Source organism: Ambystoma mexicanum, chromosome 1q (assembly GCF_040938575.1).
Source record: "Ambystoma mexicanum isolate Mex_15411 chromosome 1q, UKY_AmexF1_1, whole genome shotgun sequence".
NCBI classification, from domain to species: Eukaryota; Metazoa; Chordata; class Amphibia; order Caudata; family Ambystomatidae; genus Ambystoma; species Ambystoma mexicanum.
This window is the reverse complement of record NC_090922.1, coordinates 1209714367-1209739993: the sequence shown is the minus strand read 5'-3', so window position 1 is coordinate 1209739993 and position 25627 is coordinate 1209714367. Positions and strand designations below refer to the sequence as shown.

General features: G+C 45.2%; 1 protein-coding gene across 2 annotated transcripts in view; it reads left to right on the top strand.

The window, feature by feature from the left end:
• The first annotated feature begins 576 nt into the window (after positions 1 to 576).
• Positions 577 to 25627, top strand: part of DYNLT5 (dynein light chain Tctex-type family member 5) — a 104496-nt gene continuing 79445 nt past the window's right edge. Inside the window, exons 1-2 of one of the 2 annotated variants that reach the window (XM_069641957.1) lie at positions 577 to 599; positions 5451 to 5565. In XM_069641957.1, coding sequence (XP_069498058.1) covers positions 5453 to 5565 — 113 coding nt within the window. In that variant the 5' untranslated portion in view covers positions 577 to 599; positions 5451 to 5452. Of the gene's footprint in view, positions 600 to 634; positions 726 to 5450; positions 5566 to 25627 lie in introns of those variants that run through there. The other variant, XM_069641956.1, reaches the window with a different exon arrangement.

Here is a 25627-nt window from a genome sequence, read left to right as displayed (position 1 = left end):
AAATGCCCCATTTCGAGAGGTATAGTTGGTCTCGTCCATATTACCCTTTGCAGCTTTTATTAAAATAAATAAATACATAAATGCACTTCCCTAGCTGGACCACAAAGACTTGCACCTTTTCTGACTAACTTTACATGGCGTATCTATTTCCCAAACCTTCAGTTCAGAGTGAGGTCAACTGCTCGGAAACTACATTGTTAAAATGAAACCAAAAACTGGTTCAACTCGCGGTCAGGTAGCTGTACAAGTACTGGACACTATCCTACTCTATTACGATTAAACTATAAAAGGAAATAATCCCATATAATACATTAGAAGCTTGCTTTTACAAAATGTTGGACGTATACTGATAACACTAAAGTAAAACTATGTAAGGGAAGGTAAGAAATGTGCATGGAAAGTTTCACAAAATTTACAGATGAACTTGTACAGGTATAATTATACCTATTGTACATACATGACTGACGCTGGGTGACGTAGTGGATGCGTCATGCCTTCTCAGGGAAGTTCTTCTCAGGATTCACTTACGTTCGTTCATTCCATTATGGCCGCTTAATTTGGGGATTTCGGCAATGGCGAGTTTGCGACGCCCCTTGAAGGTAATTGGTGTGTCAGGCTAAATCCCTCCCCCTCCCCAGCCCACCGTGTTGCCTGAGTAACTAGACGCGTACACTGAAAGCGTTGCTGTGGCTAGTGAGGCGAGAGCGCTGGCAGATAGGAACACGGTATGTCATCTGGTCTTATCGTTTTACTCGCTCCTAGCCCCCTTGCTGTGCGATATGGGCGTTCTCCCGTCCTCTATAACCCCTGCACCGTTCCCCTGCTGCCTGCAACACGGTGCCCCTACAGCGGGCCAGTCAGTGCCCCCAAAAGATGTGCGTGGCCGGTTTCAAAATGATCATGCCAGCATTATCCATTCCTGGGTTCATAATGGGGGAATCCGGGGATACATGCTCCACAAGGCAGAGATTAAACCACAACTGGGCTACTGTCTCCCAATGGACCATGTGATGCTGGCATGTGTGATGATGTTTGGAGCCCCTTTGCCGAAACCTGCCTTCTTATGTTAACAAAACAAATGCATCGATTGATCTGGTGCAGTTTAAGAATTTCAGATGCAGAAGGACGACGGAAAAATTATAAATACGGATTTTGGGGCTGTGTGGAAGGAAGCAACGGGAAGAGTGTATGATAGGTAACTTCCCAAATGGTTGGGGGGGGGGGGAATTATCTGTGTGGGGCATACATTATAATAACCGGTTTCCAAATGTAAATTGCAATGGGTGCTTTCCTTGTTTTATGACCGAGGTTGCATAACATGAACTTCCTTAAACTTAATTCACGCCAATATACTTGCTTGAGTCAACTTCGGAATAGATATGTTCAAGGCCAGTTCTAGGATTTGTGATGACAACATGTAATCGGGTCCCTCTCATTTTAATTTGCCTGTGTATTGACATTACCAGAAAAGTGTCATCAGAGAAAATGGCAATAGTCGAGTTAGGGCATCATGAAAAGTGCCATTAGAATAGTCGCCATCGATAAGCTAAGCTACAACTAACTTCATGGTGCGGTTTATATGACTGTTCACTGCTATTGGCACCCGGGCGGGGGAGCCAACTAATCGGGTTGCTCATAACGCAGGCTGAAACTGCTAATCTCGGCCATGTTCTGAGTAGCCGGCTGCTTCCCACGCCTTGCACCGCCATCTTGCCCACACACCCTCCCTTCCCTTAAGTTATTTTTACCCCCACCCCCTCCTTTCCTTTTGTTTTGGCGGTGACAGGAAGCCACTGCCCCTGCTGCTGCCGCCGTGCTCCATCCAAGCTGCCACGGAAATGGACAACACTTTCTTAGATCGAATTTGTCTAGAGACCTCATCAGGTGTTGTCAGAGCGAAGGAGGAAAAAGGAAGAGGAGTGGGAGAGGCATCCAAAGGGGGCTTGAGAGGGAGAGGAAGATGATAGCGAGGACAGAATGTTCTGAGTTTTAGTGGTGCAGTGAGAGGTCAGAGCCGTACAGAGGGCCTGGGAGGGAACAGGAGAGGTGAAGCCTGCAGTAGGATTGGCCAGCTCCTTGCAGATTTTAAAGAGTTTGGCCGTGTTGTTAGAAGCCGCAGAGACGCAGGCCTGGATATGGACCCTCTTCTTGGAGAGGGCAGAGAGTCTTTATTGCCGTTGGAGCTGGCGGCAGGCCAGTGTGTCAGAGCATGCACCCTCCACTTCCTCTCGGCTACACTGCACTTGCGTTTTAGGGCGGCAAGGTCAGAGTCGTACCAAGAGTTGCATTTGGAGGTAGGCTTCAGATGTATTCTCCTGACAGCGGCAAGGATGTCCAGAGTGTTGGAGATAGAAAGATGCAGGTTAGAGGGGACTGTGTCAGAGTGCAAGTCTGCCGCAGCAGTAGGAGGAGCAGAGAAAGAAGAGGCAAAGCCGTCCATTGACGGGCCAAATTCATGGGCCGAATGACAGAGAAGCAAGGTGGCAGTGCTGGGGTAGGCTTTGCTTGGGGGAGCAAGACGCTTCAGGTGAGAGGAGAGCAGAAAGTGGTCTGTACAAGAGAGGAGTTTAGAGAGGGAGATGTCAGAGGCGATGAGGACATCCAGAGTGGAGGGGGCAGAGATGGTGAAGTGCTTTAGTGAGTGGTCCGTGGGTGCATGGCCAACTGAAGAGAGGAGGACAGGGAGATGAGATCTAGCAAGTTGACTTGCATATTGGTGGGAAGGTTGCATAGGTTGACTAAAGAGTGGTCAGAGTGAGTAGCACCCAGTTGTAATCGGTGGCTCTTTGACATGTAAGTGAAGTTGGGGTCAGCCATGATGACAGCAGGAACATCAGCTGGGGAAGATGTATGCAGTATGTTGAGGTCAGGGCAGAAGAGGTTGATGGTGCTATTTGGGTGGCAAATTAATAGGCTAATCAGGGGGTGGGCGAGAGATGTTGGTCAACCTTGTGTTCAAAGAAAATGGATTAAAGACTCAAGGAAAAGAGAAGCTATAGGTGTGTCCTTGCTAATTAGCAGTCTAGAGGTGACCACCATCACAGAGAGTTTGGGGTTATGGGAGTCAAAATGGTTTATTGCAGAGAGAATGGGCATTCCAGAGGCCCAGAGTGGGTTCAGTGTGAGTGCAGAATGGTGTATAGAAATGTGGGGGTTGCTTTTAGAGGGTAACAAGTACAAGAGATAGGGTTGGCCAAAGAGAGGAAGAGAGGACTTTCTGGAAAAGGTATAGAATGGTTAGCGGTATGGTGATGGATAGGAGAGCAAGGGATAGAAATACAGGTGCCGAGTTGTGAGAGTGGATGTACCTAAGTGCACACAGATGGGTAGAGATGACCAGGGCAGAAGGTGCGTAGCATAGCATGAGCATGGATTGTATCCCAGATCAACTAATAATGCCTGAAACCCCATTGGAATTCTTTAAAAAATGTGTTGTTATCATTATTGTTTACTTTCTAAACTACAGTTAAAAAGCAATATTATGTCAAAGATGGCACAAAACAATGAGTCCCAAGGACGTCTCCCTTAGGGTCCCCTCTCTAACCCAGGCATCCGTATCCCCAACTAGTGCTACTGAACGGGAGACCCTACTGTCTAAGCACCTATGGTAGGCTAGATATTTGTACCGAAATGCAGACTCTCTGGGATTTGCTGTCTGTCCCTACTCTATCCAGTGTTGGTATGCTAACAGGGTTTGGGTTATGGCTTGCAGTTACACTGCCTGACTTAGGTTTGATTGTTCATGGCCAGGCTCGCCTTGCCCTCTACTCTTACTATTACACCCCTCCTCTTCCTCCTCCCACCAATCTTCTGCACATCCTATGTTTCAATCCCTCTAGTTCCCGCCTCCACTCTTTGATGTAACCACTCCTCCCATTCCACTTCACTACTCCCCATTCCTACTACCACTCTCTGCTCGACAATCCTACTTTTCTCCTCCAACTACACTCCTTCTCCCACTACTACTTTCCTCCTCCCACTACCACTTTCCTCGCTCTAAGCTATACAAATACCCTTATTTCACCCAGTATCATTCATTTCGCATTCACTCCATAACTTCCTTCCTTTAGTCACTCGCCTCACAAACACGCACACTCAAACTTTACCAATACCTCACTTTCTCCTCGAAACTCATCCACAAGCCTCCACTGAGTCTTCCTCCTGCTGATCTCGTGGCCCACCTCTACCGCTGACTTCACCCAAAGAACCCACACTTCATGTTTCCTATGCCCTGCTTAAATCGCGCTCCCCTAGTGAGCATCAGTCTAATTTCCCTGACCAATCAGGCCCTGTCTTCCCCACCCAGCATGTATCTGTGTAGGGATAAGTCATAAGAATCGGTCTAGGTCGACCACTTTCCTTGTTCGCATTTGCTGCGGAGCGACCATGGCATCTCAGAATGGTAAGTGTTTGATTGCCTGTTACTGGACGGAATACAAAGTGCACTTTTATCATTGTGTTCTAGGGATGGTGGATGCTTCTCCCTATGTAGTCTTTGGTGATCTAGTGGGTTAGGTCCCATTGCGCGGGTTCGCCTGCATCTTCTGGCTGCCCTGCAGTGCTTCTCGCTAAGCTGTGTATGCGGGTGGTTGTAGTCTGCATCTCTCTCTCTCTGGGCCAGGTCTGTGTTTTTGCACGGCCCTTGTCTCCTCCTGTGTGATTAGTTATTTGATGACCTGCTGGTTTTCATATTTTCTGTGTAGGACATGGGGCAATGGTTTTGCTTTTCTTGCTTGTGCTGGTGGTTGCTAAAACCGATGCGAGACCCTGCAAGTATCCAACTGAGCTAAGGCTGGAGAACACAGTTCTCTGCAAAGAGACGTCCGGGCCAAGGGGAAGAGTTAGAACTTGGGGTATCCTCAACTTGCCCTTTTGATTAGGGCTGGCTCCGTTCCCCTCCTTACACCTTCGCCCTCATGTTGAGAGGGGATCCCACTCCCTTTCGTCAAGGTCAGGTTACTGGCTTTGTCACAATTATTATCCATTATTTATTCTTCCTAAGGTCACCACGAGGTACTGCAGAGAATACTTCTAGCCTTATTTGCTTAATGGACAAAGCTTCCTCCAGGCCATATCCCTATCAGATGAGCTTGGAGGCGGGCTGTTTGCATGAAACACTTGCCCCTTCCTCAGGGGAAATATCAATTTCATAAGTCGGATGGGAAGAGTTTGACTCTGACTCCATGCGTTTTCATTTGCACTCGAAAATGGGCATCACTTGTCTGACAATATATTCATCTTAGTATTTTACCGAAACGAAGTAAGCCTTATTCTTTATGTGGAGTTCTCAAAGCTAATGTTCTTTTTTGAAAACATGCCATTCACTAATAAGGCTGCAAAACAGTACCTTTAGTAACATCTAATAAATATGAGCATGTGATGTGTTATTTCAAATTCTATGTAACATAACTAATACAACATGCTGTATTTTTCCATTGTTGTTTTTGTAGCGATGTCTGATATCGCTAAGGACAAGGCAGCTCGTTTGTTAAAGAAAAGAGGCAGTGTATCCTCATTAAGCAGCCATGACGTCAAGGCAAAGGAAACGTTTGCAAAAACCAGAGAGTAAGTTGCTTATTTTCTTATTGTGACGAGAAATGCTCGCTGAAGTTATTTCTAATTCTTTGTAATGGCTTTTTTTAAGACCAGTTCATTTCTTCAAGGTACTTTGTATATTTGATTGCAGTTATTAGAGTTTCTTCCAGATCTTTTCCCGATTCATAATTTTTTAATATCCTTGCGAGCTGAGGTGGCATTCACTGCAGCATAAGAGCACGAGAGAGTCTGCTTTCACTTTCTTTCGCTGGAGGTGTGTTTCCTATAACTTCCAGCAGATAGCGTGGAGCGCAGCAGCAGAGCTGGGCAGCTGAGGTGGCAGTCACTGCAGTCTATGCAGGCTAGGAGGTGAGAGGCGAAGCGAGGTACTGGATCTGACACCCGTTTAAAGGTAGGATCGTTGAGCCGATAAATACCTGCATTAACAGCATTTACATTGGGCTGTGTGGCCAGATTTTCCTGAACTTCTAGAGCGCCAGAGACTTATGAATATGCTTTTGAACGGCCCATGCACCAGGCGAAAGGGAAAGTTGCAAGATGATATAATCTCTACCACACTTGCAACAGCCCTAATTTTGACTCCTAAAGGATCCTTCATGATGCCCCGTGATACGGGTATAAATAGTTTGAATAGCAACCAGGAGAGAACTCCTTGGCCTGATTCCCTGTCCCCAAACCTTAATTCCATGCACGAAAAAGGGGAGATGGGCATCTAAATCCCGCATGACAATGGAGTTGCGTGTATGAGCGAGAGGGAGAAGGACTCTTTAACAAACCCCTCGTTTGCTCCCATCCCCACCCCATACATGGGGCATGCTTCTCATTTCCCTCCTGCTCCTGAAAGTTTGGGACTCCTGCCCCATCAACGGACCACTTTCTCCAGGCACATTCCCATGCCTTTGGACCTGCCTCAGGCAGAAAAGAGCAACGAAGACTAGGAATATGAAGAATAAACAGAATACCTTTAATCGCCCTGACTGCCCGAGTATGTGGTAAAAGAGACCCCTGGAAATACCATTAAAACCAATGCGCCAGGGCTTCCGGTGCCCCCTATTGGAGACCTTGGAGCACCAACATGCGGCTCTGGCAGCCAGACTAGCTGCGGATATCGCCAACCTGAGTTTTATTAGAAAAATGCAAAGCAGGTTGAGCGACCTTGCAAGCTCATACTGCTCTGCAACAAAATCCTTGGTTGTCCCAGATCCCTCAGGAATGGGAACAAACCTCTTGACACGGGAGAATATACCAACAAAAGAACTACTGAATGGTAAAGCGGAGGTGGCGATCTCCGACCCTCAGATGGCATCGATGCAGGACCTGGTTACTTCTACATCAACAACCTTCAGCCCGTCTAAACGGCAATTCTAGCCCATCTATGGCACCCATGCAAGAATTGGTGCCTGCAACATCCAGTGCCCCTCTCCCTTCCATCTTTATGCCGAATGAGGATTTGAATGCCTCTTCTGCCCGCTCGTCAGACTCTTGAGATGGCACTGCTGCAGGGAGGCTTAGAGAGGATCATCTACCTCCTCCTACGTCCTGGTGGGATCGATCAGGTTCACCTGCAGAACTTAATGATGGTGGCCTTGAACATTACCATCGATCCTTTCACGAAGCTGTATGAATCTCTCAACGAGACATTAAAGGATCAGGCCACACTTCTAGTAACAATGCACAGCAAACTTATTTTCCTGGAATCCTTTAATGGGTCAGTCCAGTCAAGACTAGACAAAGAAGCTGAACTTTCTTCACAATGGCAGTCCCGGCTCTTTGACTTCGCAAGAGGGGAGGAGTGGGAGAAAACAACCTTAATGTCTGGAATTGTAGACCTACTGAAATGGACCAAATGCTGCAGATCAGAAGACACAGGAACGTGTACCAAAAACCCTTCAACTGGTGACCCAAAGTGAAATCCACCGGTAAGGACGCTGAGAGAAGAAATGCTGACGGTCTTGCATAACAAAACCTGCAAGTCCACACAACAGAATGTACCCTCCAGATCTGACTTGACCTCGAGCCAGTCCTCAAAGTCACTGGGCCTGACTAATACTGAATCTACATTGTCAAACGTGGATTAATTGAAGCTGCCCATGGGGCCTGACAAGCCAACTCCAATGGCTCCAAGAGTGCCCTCAGAAGTTCAGAGAGTAGTTTCCGGGAAACTATACTCTGTTTGTTTTTTTAAAAAAAACAGACAGAATTGAGGAAGGTCGCAAACAGATGCCCAAACAATGTACACAAAGAAAATCTAAACTCATCTCAATGCCTAAAAAGGCCAAATCAAATGGCTCTAGAGCTTTCTTGCGCACGCTAACACTGACAGATGCCGAACATATGGAGTTATGCCGCCCTAAAGTCTCTATAAAAAGGACTGTGTCCCGGGGTCCAATGCCAAATTTTATTGATGTTCCGGATTCAAAAGATGAAAACATGCTTTTACTGAAGATTTGGTCTACTTAATCAGACAGCATGAACAAAGATTTGGGGGTAAATAATGCCCTGATTTTAGGTTGAGAAAATTTGACCTACTAATGGGGAACCTCAATTAGAAGGTAGCCTTCCTCATGGTCTGCACTCTGATATGAGAGAACAGCCATTGAATGGTGGTGGTGAGCCCCTTCTTCCGTACGCTGTTAAGGATTCCAATCGGGCGTCACACACCAGACCAGGACATCTGGTTTTATCCTGGGATGTGGCACTCAATAGGAATGCTTTTTCTTTAATTTCAATGAATTCAAATTGAGCCGGTACCCAACCTGTTTCACACCACCTTTTACAAATACCCCGGGTCACAATGGACCATGAACCAGGCTGGTTGGTGAAAATACAATATTTATTTATTTAAAAATTCACAAAAATCACACCCATTTCAATATTGGCCAGCAATCACCAATGGGGTGATATTGACACATGGAAATGGAAGCAATGCACTTGGTTAACCTTCTAGTACAAAATATCCAAAGCACAATTGAATAGGAGCATTTTTTGAATTGGATAGATAGATAGCACCCAAGTTAAGGTTTCCCCCTGCAGTGTTCCCTCCACCCATCAATAATTGAATAGTAGAAAGAAGCAGCAGGTAGTTAGGAATAAGAGGCAGCAAACAGAATCAAAATCCGACCTTCCCTCACAAAATAAGAGGCAAAACCCTTTGCAAAGGCCTAAAATGACACATGGATTTTGACAAATAAATAATGATATGTTTGTTTAAATAAGGATATACATATGTTTTATCACAGTATTAGGGATGTTATATCACTGGCAATCATCAGGCAAAGTATCACAAAAGCATGCAGTGCACAAAACAGGTTGAAATTGAAAACCCAGTGCAGTCGCATTTACACATGGAAAAGTTGCATTTTTTTCTAGTTTGCAGTTTTAAATGTCAAACTTTTTTTCAAAAAAACAGGTGAAAAACACTGAATTGGAATGCAGTTTTTGGGAAGGGAATACATGTATATCACCGGGACAATATAGAGGTGAAAGGAGGTCTTTAGCTACAGAACTGGATGAGATTTGCAAGATAGAAGAAGGCTTGCTTTTGGTAAAATAAAGCCGGGGAAGAGAGAAAACCAGCTTAGAAACAAGACAGGTTGCACTTAAACTAGATTATTAAGACTATATTGTTAAAGAGGGAAACAGTAAGATCCAAGGTTGATTCGTGACATCAACCTTGTCACCCCAGCGTTCAACTTTATGTGGAAATTAGTTTGATTACTCAAAATATGATTAATGGGTTATGATCTACACAAGACAGAATTAATAGAGATGGCGCTAGCACTTCTAACAGTTTTAACAAGTTACCAGGGTATGGGTAGGATTGCTTAGAGAGTGGAATAGAGACAAAAGGGTCAATATGGGGAGACTATGTGTTTCTCTGGGATGGGGAAATACTCGCAGTCCACGCTTGAGTTTTGGTATTTTGGAACAGTCAGGGTTCTGGTCACAAAAAATTCTGGTCACCGGATAGCGGACTGTCCTGGCAAAACACAGCTGGGCAAAGGTCTGGTCATGGGATAACGAGGACAGCAGGATGGCAGGGTTGCTACAGGCATGCAGTTAGTGGGCAAAAAGCCAGGCTGGTCTCAGGATGCTTCCCAAAAAATACCACAGCTTTTCCCTTTGGTTAATGGGATTTTTTTAGTGGGATTCTCTTGTTTGAGGCCTTGCTGGGGATAGGATCAGCAATGCTTTGGCCTTGCGGTGGAATCGGCTATGCTTTGGCGTTGCAGTGGGATCTGGAATCTGCTCTGCATTGGCTTTGCAGTGGGATCTTTAATCAGGCAGGATGAATGTGGAAGATCAGGAATGCAGGCGCACGGAATTCAGGAAAGAGTGTCTTGAGTGTTGTCAGCCACCTTTTTTTTATAGAGCATGGTGACATCATAGAATTATACGGCAGGGCAGACTTGGCTAAGCACGCCTCTAAACAACTGGATTGGTTAGGGGAGAAAGCTACCGCCTTCCTCCCTGCTGATTGGAGTTCAAGGGCATGATGTCACATTTATTATGTGAGTTTTACAATGTCCAGACCCCCCCACAGTTACTTTTGCTAAAATCCTCTAGTTTTGACATAAATGTCACATTTGTACAGTGGTAGCATTTTAACAAATTACATAAGAAGGTTACATATTTTATGCAGCTCATGCCAGTCCAACTCTGCAGTCAGTAAGACATTGTTTCGCCCTTGTAATCATTTCTGGTCATTTTTAGTGTGAAATATTCAGCCTAAAATTCTATAACTTCATACATGTGTGTGGATTATCATTAGGCATGTCAGCATTGAAATTCGCAGTAGCATCAGGTATATTTTCCTTAGAATACCCAATTCTCTGCCATTTCTGTTCCCAATATGGCAGTGAAAGCCACAATGTCTTAAATTAAAACCCACAAAATTACATTAAAGCTATTAACTTTTTACATTCCTGCAAAGTCTGGTTGCAAAGATAAAAGTCTGAAAAGTTTAAAATAGCTGTTTACACCAAATGGTCAGCATTGTCCTCCAAATATGGTCATGCTTTTCCAGACTATCCCTCCTTAGTCCAGGGTTGTCATGAAGTCTTTCTTTGAAGCTTCATGTAGAAATCACGTGGATGTGTGATTTTCTTTTTCACATACTCGTGTCCCAGAATTTCTATTGCACGAGGCCTCAGCTCAGATGAAAGTCTGATGCGTATGTGAACTTTCTTTTATCTTGGTCAGTCAAAGTTTTCCAACCTAGTAATTATCAGCCAAGTGTCCTGGAAGTTTATGGTGGTTCCCTTTTGGGGGAAGCCTTACCTTAGCCTGCAGGAAAAACCTGTTTTGGAGCCTGCAAAACCCAGCCAATGCAGTTTAATTCCTTTCATTTCTTTTTTGTCCTGAATCAAAAACAAGCCTGTTGAATAAAACATACCATGTATGTTTCCCAAAACAAACCCCTTTACATTGCTAGGTATGGACAAGGCCTTATCCAACATACACTTTTAAACAAGTCTTTTTCTCAGTTTGCAAAAGTACATTTTAAATGTGTGGTGACTACATTTTCCTTGCAAATTCGATTTTTCTCTTCCATCTGAATTCCCATATTATTTTGTAGCCATAGTTAACTTCTGGTATGCAGCAATGGGTTAAAACACAGATGCACTGAAATTGAAATAGGCTCAGAAAGCCAGGGCCTTTTTGATGCATTGATCCTTGACATTTTGTAACCAAAAAGTAAAGTGTTTCCCGTGTAGCTGAAGTAAACCTTTTTTCGATTTCTTCAGATCTGAACAGTCTGTCATTCAGGAATACTGCTCTTGTCTGCTTAGAGCACAATGTGAATGTGGAGGGGCATGGCAAGGTATCATTAATAAAGGTATTATGATGAGTAACAGGAAGCGCTATCATTTTTAAATGTAATTATTTCCCTTTTTCCATGGGAACTTTGGGCTTGCTGCAAAGCAGCGCTGCTTTTTCACTTCCCTTCTTTTGTACATGTAAGAACACACTGGCGGGCTTTCTCAGTGTGCCCCTTTGTTCCATCCTGCCCAATATATGCTTGGCAAGATGGTGCATCCATCTTTTTGTAGCTGAAAACGCCGTTTTGGTGTGAGGCAATGGTGCCAGCGCAGCCATCTTTTTGTAGCTTCTGCTGAAGTGCAGCTTGGTTATGGAAGGGAGTACAGCTGAGTGGGTAAATATATCCCACAGCTGGAGCAAAGAAGGGAGCTCCTATCACTACTGTCAGAGCGAGCAAGTAGTCTGCAATCAGGCCCGATGAGGCGGTGGAAGGAATGCCATATGAGAGTTCAAGTTAACCACCAGGACGCCATCAAGCCTTTCGTAATGATCGAGAGGATAATTGCGGGGAAAGATGGCCGTAAAATGAATAGGAGGAATGTGCTAAAACTCCTACATTGCTCACCTAAACTCAGATGCATTGATCAAAACAATATCAAGATTGTAGCTTTTGTGGGAGAAAAATGTTGGGATTGGGTGGTACTACATCTCAATTCAATGTTGGTGAAGAAAGCCATCTTGGAAGTATCCCCTGATTTTCTCCACCTGGGCTTTGAGCTCACTGACGGGGACCTGCAAAAGTCCAACACTCTTGGAAAGTCAGACCTAGTAGCCCACAGAACGAACACTCCTACTCCAAAGGTATTTTTGCCCAGACCAAGGTTGAAAAATACCATCCCTGAGAGCTAGAAGAGATCTGGTCTCTCCCGGCCAAAATGGGGAACAGACTACCTCTACATCCATACAAGTCTCATTCATAAAAAACATAGCTGAAAGGAGTGTTAGGATGCGCGAAGAGAGAAATGGAGCCCTACGTCTGTCGACAGATTGGTCATGGTTGGCTGGTTCACTGGCCCAGAAACACAACCTTTAACTTCCTGAGTCACCATCCAGAGGTTTTGGGCATCTGTTCAAGAAAAGAGACTTGGCTACATAAAATAATGACATCCTTTGTCTACAGGAAACGTGGCTATCCTGCAACCGACCTGCGAAGGATTCGAAATATTCTTCAATCCAGCCCAAACAAGAGTAGGAAGACTATCTGCTGGTTAACTGACTTTAGTGAAATTGGAACAAAGCCTCAAAATAGTGGAAAAAAGAAATCCAAGTCCTTATGTGCAGACTGGCCTTCTAGATTGGGAGATATGTCCATGCTATTGTCGGGGGGAAATTCTCCCGGGGTCGGCTGAGCCGTCCGCGAACCTCCGGGCAGGGAGGCCCCAACTCCTCCCGTGTATCCCAAAAATGAGTATGAGGCACACGCAAGAAGCAAGGTGGTTCTGCTGTTTATTGGACAAACGGCAGGGATGGGTCAAGGAATGTACGCGTCCGTCCTGACTCTCTCTCTTCATCCTGGGCTCGCAGGCCCTTTTTACCTTAGTATGACGCGCTACCTGCGTCACCTTGGAAAGTTTAGCAAAAAACCTATCACCACTCTGGATTGGTTCCTCGAGTGGTAGGGTTAGTATAGCATACGTATAGGTAGCATTGTTAGTGGTTGAGGGTTAGTCAGGTGGTACAATTGGGTTGTCCCTTCAAATTGATACATGAAAATTGTTACATGAAGATCCCTGGGGATTGGTCAATGTTACTGGCGTCAGTGATAAGAGCCCCGTGAAAATATAAAAAATTGTCGTTCATAATCAGGGGTGGCCAGCACCGGAGCAGTTGATATTGCATCTTTCAGTTCGTTAAACGCCTCTTTCATTTCCATTGTCCACCCCAACTTTCTCTCCCCTTTGTTAGCTTCTTTTAATGCCTCAAGTAGGGGTCTTATGTATGAGCTGTAATCAAATACCCAGGCTCCACAGTAGTTGCACAATCCCAGGAACTGCTGCAGTTCCCTCACTGTGTGTGGCGGCGGCGTTTTTGAAATAGCCTGTGCTCTTTGTGGTGCAATCTTTCTCCCGTATAGAGATATGAGCTGACCAATGTAAAGTACCTGTTCCTGACAGTACTGTAACTTCTCCTTATCTACTTTGTAACCCTTTTCAGCCAATACCGTCAGCATCTTCAATGAGTCCTCTCTACATCTTCTTTCGCTTGTGCTGCAAATAATTATATCATCAACGTACTGTAACACTGTGCTTTCCACTTCAATGTTACCCAAATCCATCTGTATTACCCTGTTGAAGATTGAGGGTGACTCGCAGTAGCCTTGTGGCAATCTGGTGTGTTTCCACTTTGTGTTCCTGTACGTGAAGCTTGTCAGATGTTGTGAGTCTGGGTGCAGGGGTATTGAGAAAAGGGCATTTTTTAGGTCTATCACTGTAAATCGTGATGCCTCTGCTGGAATGCCGCACAATATTGTGGCCGGGTTCGCTGCTATGGGGTATTCTGCTTCCACTATGTTGTTCAAGGGCCTGAGGTCCTGTATGAAGCGCCAAGACCCCCCTTTAGCTTTGCGCACTGGGTATACAGCTGTGTTACATGATGATTCTGATGGTACCAATATGCCACTATTTATAAGGGCCGTTATTGTTTCATATATGCCCTCATCTGCCTCTTTTGATAGTGGGTACTGTTTCACTCTGGGGAGTATGGCACCTTTTTTCAATTTTATTCTTACTCCTCCTATACTTTTTATACATCCCACGTCATAGGGACTAGTAGTCCATAATGATGTCAGTACCTTTGCCATATCCTCCTCAAAGAAGGGAGCTGGGGTGGATGTGGGTGCTTCAAGTGCCATTGCAATTTTCTGTGCCACTTGTTTGTACGTCACTCTAAGCCATATTTCTACACTCATCATAAACACCATTTCACCCTTTTCCTTTTCTTCTGAGAAGAGCTCCTCATCTGACACCTGGGTGAGTCTACATCCCTCTGTCAGTGCTATCACTGCCCTCCATGCTCTCCCTTCTCCGTCATGGGCGTGTACTGCAATGTAATCAGCAGTTGCTATAATGCTCTCTAAGTTCACTGCAATCACCTTTCCTTCTGGTTCGTTGGCTGGTGTTTCTGGTCTAAACAAATAGGCTGCTGGCCTCCTCCAGATCTTTCCTTCAATTCCTGGCATCCATGCAAATGCCATGTCTGTCCCGTACTGGAACGGTTCACCATCTACTGGCTCAGCCCTAATCGCTGTCTGTCCACAGTATGCTTGCATAATTTGTCGTGCAGTGAGCATGTTAATTCCTGGAGTGGAGCAAACTATGCCGTCCTCCGTAAAGGAGATTGTCATATTTAACCTGCTCATTATGTCTCTCCCCAGTATGTTTACTGGTGAGGCCCTAGAATATAAAAGCGGTACTGACATGTCATACTCCCCAATCGATAAGGGAATGTTATCAGTAAAGGGAACCAATCCCCTAGCCCCAGAAAATCCTTGGGTGTTCATGGCTTCGCCTGACATCTTAAATTTACCTTCTCTTATGCAAGACTGGGTCGCTCCCGTGTCAACAAGGAATGATAATCTTTTGTCACCCATCGTTACCTCTATGCGTGGTTCCTCCGCACTATTAGGTGTTACCGACAGGATGGGACACACCAAGGCCGTCTGTGGGCTGTCCTATTGAGGGTATAATGATTGACCACTTCCTGTGTAAGGGTTGTGTCCCAGGACCGTCACCCTTCCCAGTTGTGTTTGCTGTAGTTGTGTATTGGTAGAGGTTATGTTATGGTCTTGGATTTGGGCAGGTTGCTGTGCTTGTTGTACTTGGGGTTGTTGTGTCACTGCTACCTGTTGTTGTGGCAGCAAATATGTCTGGGGCTGTTGTTGTGTTACTGGTTGTTGCTGCCCATTTCCCCATTGCAATATCTGCTGTTGCCGTATGCCCTGCAGTTCCTGTGTGGGCCCTTGCTGTCCCTGTTCGATCCATGATGGTGTGCCCGGTCTCACTCTACACGTGCGTGACATGTGCCCTACCAATCCACAAATCCAACATACCGGTGGTTCCCTGTTCTGCCATGGAAAGCTTCCTGGGTTGTCCTGGTACACTGGTTGCATGGTGGGGTAGAAATTTCGAAATCCTCCCCCTGCTGTTGTGTGCTATATCCATATCCTCTCCCCCTCATTATTCCTCCCCTTCCCCTGTTGTAATTATAATACCCAGCTCCTGGCGTTGAGTATCCTCCTCCCATGTTAGTCGTGTATGGGTTGAGTGGCGGCAGCTGTTGTGTTACAGTCTGTGATGATTGTATTTGCGAGGGATCTTGTGCAGCTACTACTTGTGCGGTGTTTTGAGTCATTGTTGCAGGTGTAGTTATTAGTGCGCCTTCCATTGTATATTTAGTAGGTTTTTTCTGTACTAATTTAGCCTCTTCCGTTTTCCGATCGTCTTCCTTTTGCTTCATTTTTTCTTGCCATGTCCTACAATGATGCACTATTGTCAGTTGTATTTCTGGCCATGCTTTTGCTTCCATCCCCACTACTTTCTTCAGTTGTTTCTGGACTGCTTCTGGGAGCCCTTGTACTAGTATATGATAGAATATTGCTGGTGTCTTGTCCCATTGTTCTCTAGTTTCCATACGCCACTTCTCTTGAATTTCCTGGATATAATCAACAGGATCTTTGTTTTCACACATCTTGCGTGACGTAATTGCTCCTATGTCTGATGTGTCCGGGTACTGTACCCTCAGTGCCTGCCATAAAGCATGTCTGCAATTTGCGAATGGCGCCCCATCGTGTGATGTGTTTGTTATTGTTACCCTGGGGAATCCCGCTCTCTTCCAGATGTCATCTGCTGCATCCCCTAATATTGATATCAAAAGGCCCTTTACATCCCCCACTGCCAATTTCTGTCCTGCAGTGTGTTTTTCCATTTCATATATCCATTTTCCCGCACCTCCACTTAATGATGGGAGCCTGCACTTTATGTTTTCCTTGTCTACATGCTTCCAGGGGACGTATTGTGGTCTAACCCCTCCCTTTTCCAAAAGTGGCATTAGGTTGTGTCCTTGTTGGCCCTTTGGGTCCCACGCAATCGAATCCGTACACCCCTCCTCTTCTTCCCTATCCTCTACATCGTCAATGGAGTCCATAACTGTTTCTCCTCCATCTCTTCCCTTTCTTTTGCCATTTCCTTTATTTAATGTGGGCATGTGTATTCGTACTTCCTGCCTGCGTCCAGGGAGGTCTCTAAGCCTGCCTGCATAGGGTGTTAGTTCATGTGAGAAGGGCGCTAGTTTATATTGGTATGTTGCACGTAATGAACGTGAGGTAGTGGAGCATGTGGGACGGGATGGTGACTGTGTGGCTGTGCGTGTCTGCCTTCCTGCTATTCCTTGCTCTTCCTCCTCACTTCCCTCCAGTTCTTCCTTTCTCCTGCAGATCCATGGGGATTCTCCGTTTGTCCGGGTGATGTATAATTTGTCTAAGCTTTCCCTTTCACTGTCTCTCCCTTCCTTTTCTATCCCTTCTCCTTCCTCACTGCAAAAGTCCTCCATTAATGGCAGCCCCAAATCTATCTTTTCCCCCTTAATCGTCGCTGTTCTTAAATCTATTAGATCCGTTTCTCCCTTGTCTTCGTTGCCAATTTCTCCCCTTTGTGCTGAGGTTGTTGCTACTTCTGTGTCTCCGTATACATACCTCCTTACTTCACTCCCCCCCACCCCGTTCATCTCTTTCCCCTTCATTTTTCTCCGCTATTTCTCTATCAATTTCCTCTCTTTTCCTTTTCAATTCGTCCATTACTTCAATACTCATCTTTTCCATGATCCTTTCTTCTTTTCCCATTTCGCTCTTTCCTGCTCTAATATACCTTCTATCATCCTTCTTTCTTCATATTTCCTTGTCGTTTCTGATAGTAATCCTTTTCTCCATATTTCCACTTCCTTTTCTTTCTCTTCTTCTTTCCTTTTCTTTTCACGCAGTGCTGCTCTCGATAACCTTTCTGCTACTGCCTTCGCCCTTTCTGCTTCTCTCCTTTTCTCCTCAGTTCGTTCACTCATTCTGTCCAACTCATCCTTGCTTTCTTTCCTTTCCCGTGCTCTCTCTCTTTCCTCTCTCTCGAGCTGCTTGATCAGTGTATTCTGCTCATCCCTTAATTCTGCTAATCGTTCTTCCAAAATCTCTTCCTTTTGTCGTAACAGCTCCTCCCGCTTTCTTTTCCCCTCTTCTCTTTTCTTTTCGCTCCTTCTAATGTTTTCCTCGTCCATTTTCCTTACCACCTCTTCCTCTTCTTCTGTTAATGACCCTCGTAATTTTAATAATACCTGCGCAGCTACCCAGTCATCCTGTCCTATTCCTGCTATTTGCTTTTTGTCAATCCCTCCTTCCCCTGCGGCTATTTGTGCGCGAGCTGATCCCATCGTGTTACTCTGCTCCCTTTCTGTGTGGTTACCTGTGGCTGTATATGGTGGCGGGCTGTATGCCGGGTTCGAGTACCCCTCAGCTGCCCTTAATTGAACCATGTCTCGTAGTTCTGTTAAAGGATATAACCCCCCTTCCTCCTTTTTCACTATCTTCGCTAGGGGTATATCGTCGCTCTGTTTCTTTTTTATTTCCTTTTCTTTTATGTTGTTACTCTTCTCTCCCTCTTCTACATTCCCCGTGTTCTGTGGGCTTTCACTCTCCTTGTCCCCATTTTCTCCTCCCTCTTTAATCTTCTCTTCCTCCGTTGTTCCACCCATACTAAACATTCCATTTGGTCCTGGTCGGGACCCTTGGAACATTCTCCATAAGTTAAACACCTCCACGTGGTGTGTCAACTTCTTCCCTTTGTATGTGTTATGCAGATAGGTCAGTAGCGAATGTTGGGTATATGGATCGAAACTACCATTAGGCGGCCATGGTGACGTCATTTTGTTGTCCGTCCCCTGTGTCCATTCAATGCTATACTTGATCAGTTTCTCCCTATGGGGCGATAATGTTTTACATATGTGTTGTAATGGGGTAGTGAGGGTGTTCCCCCACCCTCCCGATCCTGCCCCGTATGACATGGTAGCTCTTTACTGTTGTCCTTCCCCTATTCGGTAGCCGTTATCTTACTGACAGTTTATAATGTACAGCCTCTTACCTGGCACCGTAATTTTGGGGACTTGTGATAATCCAATAACGTAAAATATGGCATTCACGTTTGTATGTTCTTTTCTTTCTTTCCACCTTTGCGGCCCCCTGCGGCCGAGGCGCACGTAGCCCCCTGCGGCTGCGTGCCCCTTATTACGTTCTTATACAGCCACCCCACTTGCTCCACCTCCCTCCTTTACACTTGCCGTGGCCGGCGTTCTTCGTGCGCAGCCACGTCCCCGTTTCCGCCTTCCCCCCGATCAATTCACTACCGTTTACCTTCGTTTCCACTCCCCTGCCACAACTTTCTTCCCCTCCACTTTCACAAATAAAGATGTCTTGTTCTCGAGATATCCTATGAAAACCCTACTGGTGACGTCACCGATTTCTTTAACCTATTAGTAAGTTCTTCAAAAGTTCAAACTATATTTGCAATCCACCCCCGTTAACCCCACAGCTGTCTTCCTGTCACGCCTGGAACAAGGTAATCAACAATATAATCGGACTGCGCACGCTGCGTCGCCTCGCGTGTGATACGCCCCTCGACAGGAGGGCTTAACCAGCCAATTATCTTCCGTATTGGGCAACCAGCTAGCTACCACCTACAGGGAAACGTCATCTATCTATCAAGTTTCCTGCTCGATCAATAGGTATCCTCATCTACTCATTGATCAATAATCGCCAAATCGTAGGAAACCGCGCACGCACACACACCCTTACACGTGGTCGCGACCTAGGCCAATCAGTGTCTCCGAGCGGCCGCACGTGATGTTTCCGTGCTCCGCCCCCTTCTCTCCCGTAATCGTAGCGGACTGCTCTCGCACTTGTCCGGCTACCATTCATTCGTTACCAACACTAATTTGCCAAACCTTTGCCGCGCACCTGTGCAACACCTCCCGCCTCCCTCATTCAATTCCTCCCCCCTCCCTCACAATTTCACATTGCTTGTTGTGCGTGGCATACTCACCAAGTGCTCTTGACGCAGGGCTGCTCGACTGCGTGCACCCCTCCAAGCGGCTCGCCGCCTCCCCTCGTCTGGACCACGTCTGGACACTCGCCAACCGCGGGCGGGATACTTCTCAACCGGCTCCCGAAAGCCAATATCCGGATTGCGCTGTCCGGTCTTCTCGCAGTTCCGCGATGGTCCTGTAGTCCTCAAAAGGGGGCAGCGGCAGAGGGGGCCGCGCCGCCGGGTCTCCCCGCAACGGGAGTACTCGGAAAAATAAAAAAAAGCAGATCTTAAACAGATCACAGCAGTGCCTCCAACTTGTCGGGGGGGGAATTCTCCCGGGGTCGGCTGAGCCGTCCGCGAACCTCCGGGCAGGGAGGCCCCAACTCCTCCCGTGTATCCCAAAAATGAGTATGAGGCACACGCAAGAAGCAACGTGGTTCTGCTGTTCATTGGACAAACGGCAGGGATGGGTCAAGGAACGTACGCGTCCGTCCTGACTCTCTCTCTTCATCCTGGGCTCGCAGGCCCTTTTTACCTTAGTATGACGCGCTACCTGCGTCACCTTGGAAAGTTTAGCAAAAAACCTATCGCCACTCTGGATTGGTTCCTCGAGTGGTAGGGTTAGTATAGCATACGTATAGGGAGCATTGTTAGTGGTTGAGGGTTAGTCAGGTGGTACAATTGGGTTGTCCCTTCAAATTGATACATGAAAATTGTTACATGAAGATACCTGGGGATTGGTCAATGTTACTGGCGTCAGTGATAAGAGCCCCATGTTCTGATTGGTCCACGTACGAGCCCCCCAGTCTGGGACCATCGTTGTGCCCAGCTCGCGGTGCACCTGTCATTTGCAACAATGTTTCACTATGGTTATGTGCAGACAACGTGAAGTTTTATTGGTATGCCTGAAGGCCAACTACTCCCACCGCCGCAGATGTCCATTGAATCACTTAATTGTATCTGCCTATATCTTGAAACGGGGGTTTTCGGGGCCTCTCTCCTCCTGGGCCTGGCACCCTGTCAGGTTTGGCTTGGTCACGTGAGGTGGGACCGTGGTCGTGGCAGAATTCTGCACAATTAATATTGTATTTTCCACTGTGTGCCTGGTTTTAATTGCAGGTGTGACCTCGGCGTCGGCTTGCGACATACGAGATTGCAACATTGTGCCCTTGACTGTCAGTCATCGCCGGGCTCATTCTGCAGGGTCAGCAACTATACTCTTGCTCATTCAATGTTCATGGAAGCTCTTGCTTGCGGCCTACTTGGGCCTGGTGCATAGGCGGAGAAGTTTGGTACACAGCGCTTTAGGTTATGGTATCATATTGCTTTATCCCCAGTATCGTGTCTTCGTTATGCTTTTCATTATTGCCCATAGGTTTAGGAGAAGCGTGAGCAAGCTTTTAGATGAGTTCATTGTGCGTCTTGCATTTCTGCATTTTGAGAAGCCTATGTGAAAAATAATAAAGATGCGCGTCTGTGGGTGTATCCGTCACTTGCGTCATAGCACTGAGTATGTTCTTCGTGTGGATTGGTGTGGGAGTGTCCAGTGTGTATGTTGTACGGGTATTCTGGCCGTTGGCCGGGTCGTCATGGCATCTCTAATGATGTGTCGAGTTAGCGCTGGATGATTCAGTCGAGTCCCTCTATGCCGCAGGCGTCGGCGAGGGTATGGCAGGCTGGCGGGCACGCGGGAGGGCACATCCGTATGTTCTTGTACCAGGGTATTTGGCCGTCTGGTAGATGGGTAAACTCCTCTCGTGGCGGGTGCCTGGGCCATGATCCTCTAGGCCAAGGGAGAGAGGGGATTGGTGGGGGCCTTTTCTTCCATTCTCCCACTTCACTATGCTCCATTGGTGTTAGTGGTTTTTAATGTGTATTGGAACCTGGCAGAGTTTGGTGATGAGGAGTTTGTAGTCACTGGTCTTATGGATAATTGTTGGGTGGATTTAAAATCTCCCCTTTTTTTGCGATGTGGAGATCTTCATGTGAGATGCTTGGATAAATCAGGGGTCAAACTGTTGTGGGTCTCCTTGCAGAGAAAAGCAACCCTATGGATATCTGAGCTAAAGGAGCAAGCTATTTGTATGGTAAACGGTTCTCCTAGAGGTGACATTCCGAGTAGAGCAACATGGCGCGTGGTCCCCAGAAAGCCCACTTGGATCATTATTTTGTATCAACTGGCCTTTTCAAATATTTGCACTCCCTGAGTGTCCCGCCTATGACTAATAGCGATCACATCCTTCTATGTCTTCGTTTTAAAGAGCAGGAAGAAGATATTAAAGAGCAAGTGTGGAAAGCTGTCCAAATAAACCAGGGGAGAAACCGTTTGCGTATACGCCCTGAGGAGCTACCAAAGATCACAGCCTTCTACAAAAATGCCCACTCCTCAAAATCCCTGGCCATTGATTATCCTTGCATCCTCTTCTACTTCCAAATTACTTCAGCGATTTCAGGCAATCCCACATTCAAGAGGCTCCACTGCCCTAATGAAGATGTGAAAAAGGCCAAGAAGAATTTCAGAGCTGATTTGCGAAATATAGATTGTGTCGAAATGAGTGACAAAGCCTCTCTAAAAAAGAAGCGCAAACAACAATACAGAAATTGGCTGCTGGTTACAAAGGCTCAACGCTTTCAAGCGGATGCTGAAGTCATCATGGAAATTATTGCTAATAAGAACATGCATGATCTTTGGGCCTTGCTCAATAGTAATACCACATACCAATTGACAACTTTGATTCCTGCCGTCCCAGAAAGGGTCTGGATTGAGTTCTTCCCCGGGCTCTTTTTTTTTAGTCTTTTCCCGAATCTAGTGTAGTCAGCACAGCCACCATGCCTTGGTCAATTGAGTTCACACAGGAGGACATTGCTATACAGATTAAAAAATGTAACCTCTTGCGAGCAGTGGGCCCTGATGGCCTACATAATGAAATGCAGAAACAAAATCCTGAGGACTGGGCGCATTTTTGTTGGGCACTTTTCAACCAAGTTTTAATACCTGAAGAGGTTCCCGCCTCGTGGAAGGCAGCAATAATTGTCTCGATCTACAAGAAGGGGGACTGAGATAACCCGAAAAATAATAGGCCCATTGCCTTATCGGACATGCTTGTAAAAATCTTTACGCCTATTTCGCTGGGACACCTGAAGAAATGGGCGACAAGCTCTGGCCATCTTGATAAAAGGCAGACTGGGTTTGTCCCTGGGGTTGGCACTAGCCTCAACTTATTTCTGCTTAACATCTTGAAGTTGAAGGCCTGTAGGTGAAAGCAGAAGGTCTATTTACCCTTCATTGTTCCAGGGCAGGCCTTCAACTGCATTAATAGAGAATGGCTCTGGGAGAAATGATCTACCTGGCACTGTCCTCAAGATCTGCTAGAGGCAATAAAGAACCTGTACTCATCAACATCAATTCAAATCAGGATGTCTGGTATAAGGAGTTTAATAAAAACCCATTAGTATATCTAGAGGCCTGAAAAAGGGTTGTCCTTTGTCCCCACAGCTATTTAATTTGTATCTAACGACATGGAGCAAAGTCAGGAAGAAGTTAACACCTTACCCCCAAAAATCTATCACCGTCTTATCTCGTGGGTTTTATATGCGGATGATTTGGTTTTGATCGACTACACCCCGATACGGCTCCAAAGAAGGCTAAATCAACTGGAGCGATACTGGGTGAATAAAAAAAAAATGTTCCTTCAGAAACCAGGAATAAGAAAGAAGTCCAAGTTCACCTGGATAATAAACTCAGTGAACATTGAAATTGCAGACTCTATGGTCTGTTTGGGTGTCCCTTTCAGCTGTAGCATAATCAAAAAACCATGGATGGATGGTCTTAGACTGAAATGTCTTAGACTCGCCACCCAAACAAGAAAAATAAAAAGTAAATTTGGCAAATGTACCATTGAGCTCCCATACTAAAATATGGTGCTGAATCAGCGCCCCATTTCCCAGAGGTGGTTTGGGATTAATTAGAGGGTCTTTTTTGGAGGAAGGTGTTGGGTTTACCACAATCTTTACCTATCTCCCTAATCCGATTTGAATTGGGCCTCCAATTCCTTAGCTCAAGGATTAGCTGGCACTCGTTGAGCCTGTTTTCGAAATACATGATTGATGGGAGCGGTTCCCCATTTGAAATTCTTGAAAAAGGGGATTACAGAGGGAGCGACCTGATTGTGGGTTCCTGGAAATCCTCCTGTAGATACTGGCTTTAGCAGCTGGATCTAATGGAGGCGGCCCTTAAAACTAATCCGGAACAAAGTGAATTGGCAGGTGAAGAGAATGGATTGGATTACTACTCTTTCGCAAAGAAGCTCTTGCAGGTTATCGTTGAACCTGGAGCATGAAGGAAGACCATTGAATCAACTCCCCAGATACCTAACAACATTTCCGAACAAACACTATGGGGATTTATTTATGAGATTAAGATTAAATATCCTCCCTAGCATGGAAGTTCTAGACAATGGGTGACAGATTCCTATCAACAAATCCTTCTGTAGATTTTGCAGAAATAAAGAAATAGTTGAAACCTCCGAACACCTATGGACCGAATGTCATGCCATGGAGCCAAAAAGAAGGCAATATATGAGTGAAACGGCTGAAGGTTGTAAAACTCTATCATGTCAGGAGTGGTGTGATATGTTCATTTTAGGAGAAAGTAACCTGATGGTGCTAGCTGCAATGAAGTTCATGGAGGTTGTACTGGAATTGGAAAAGGGAAACTGAGATGTCGGGAATTGATTGTATTTTCTTTTTTTGGAGGGGAACATTTCGATGCATCGTGTATATCTTATTGCTGCTTCCTCCTTTCTTGGATCTTACTTTTCCTTTCTTTTTTTTAAACAGATGTGTGATGTATGAAATTTTCATATGAAACCAATCATTTAATAAAAAATAAAAGAATCTGAGCATGATCAAGGCATGAATTCCGATAAAAGGAAAAGCTGTTTGAATCAAGGGCCACACATCTTCAGAAGTATTTTGTCTGCTGTACAAGTAGACTGTGGGCAATTGGTATATACATGTTGAGGTCTGGCTAGTGAAATAGTTTGCTTCCTGCCAGACTATATAAAGATACATATTACAGCAGGGACTTGGTGTAGGTCATCTGTTCTGTGATGCAGTTCCAGTGCATCCTATAAACTCTCCAACAGGAGCAGCCATTATGTAGGTGGGAGTGGTATTGTCTGCTTTGGGGAATGATTTTTGAATGATGCTTCAAGAGCATGTTTGGTTTTCAACTTGCTTGTACATTGATATTTTTACGCTCTTGTGCTACGAGTGACACGGACTATATATGGGAGAGCTTTGTTGAATTATACTTTTAGGTGGACGTTTTATTTGCATGTTGCTTGTAAGTTATTTTTCATGTGTGGATTTCATTATAAAGTGATTTTAAATTTTTAGTGCTAGGCTCCTAAAACATAGCATTCAAATAAAACAGTATTTTTCATAGACACACAATTTTGGAATGGTAGCCTATGCCCTACAACTTTTATCTTTGGCAGATGCATTCAGAGAAGGTAAAAGTTCACACACAGATTAAATGGATATTGAAGGTTACAGTTCACTAAAGGGCAAATAGTTGTTCTCACCATGGATAATGTAGAGCCAAGGAACTGTGCTAAATTGTCATGTTATGCTGAACAGTTGTTCACTTTTATGCTAAATTTTAATGTTTGATTAAAAAAAAAAACTAGCTAAACTCCCAATCCATTAAATTAAAACCTTTTTTTATGGGTTGTCGTGTATTTTAGCTGATCTGGAAGAAAAATACATTCATGCGATATGAGCATGATAGATATATATATATATATATATATATATATATATATATATATATACATATATATACATACATACATTTCTTTTAGAGGATATTTCCATTTGAATTGTATTCATGTACTGTGCACAAATGAAATGAACAATTGCAAATGACTCCCCTGCTATCTTTTGTGCAAGTCCGGGCTTCAAGCCTGGTTAGCATTTGTTTACGGAACACAAGAGGCCACTGTAAAAATAGGATATGGGCTGGGAACCAGTGGCTGGTTTGTTTATGTAAATAATCCCTTATGATCCTGTAAATAATAAACAATGTTCTGATGCACTCCAAGTCACTGGGTGCCCACTAATATGGTATCCTGGCATGGGCAAGTTCAGGTATTCTTGGGGAATATGACAAACACATTCTTGGA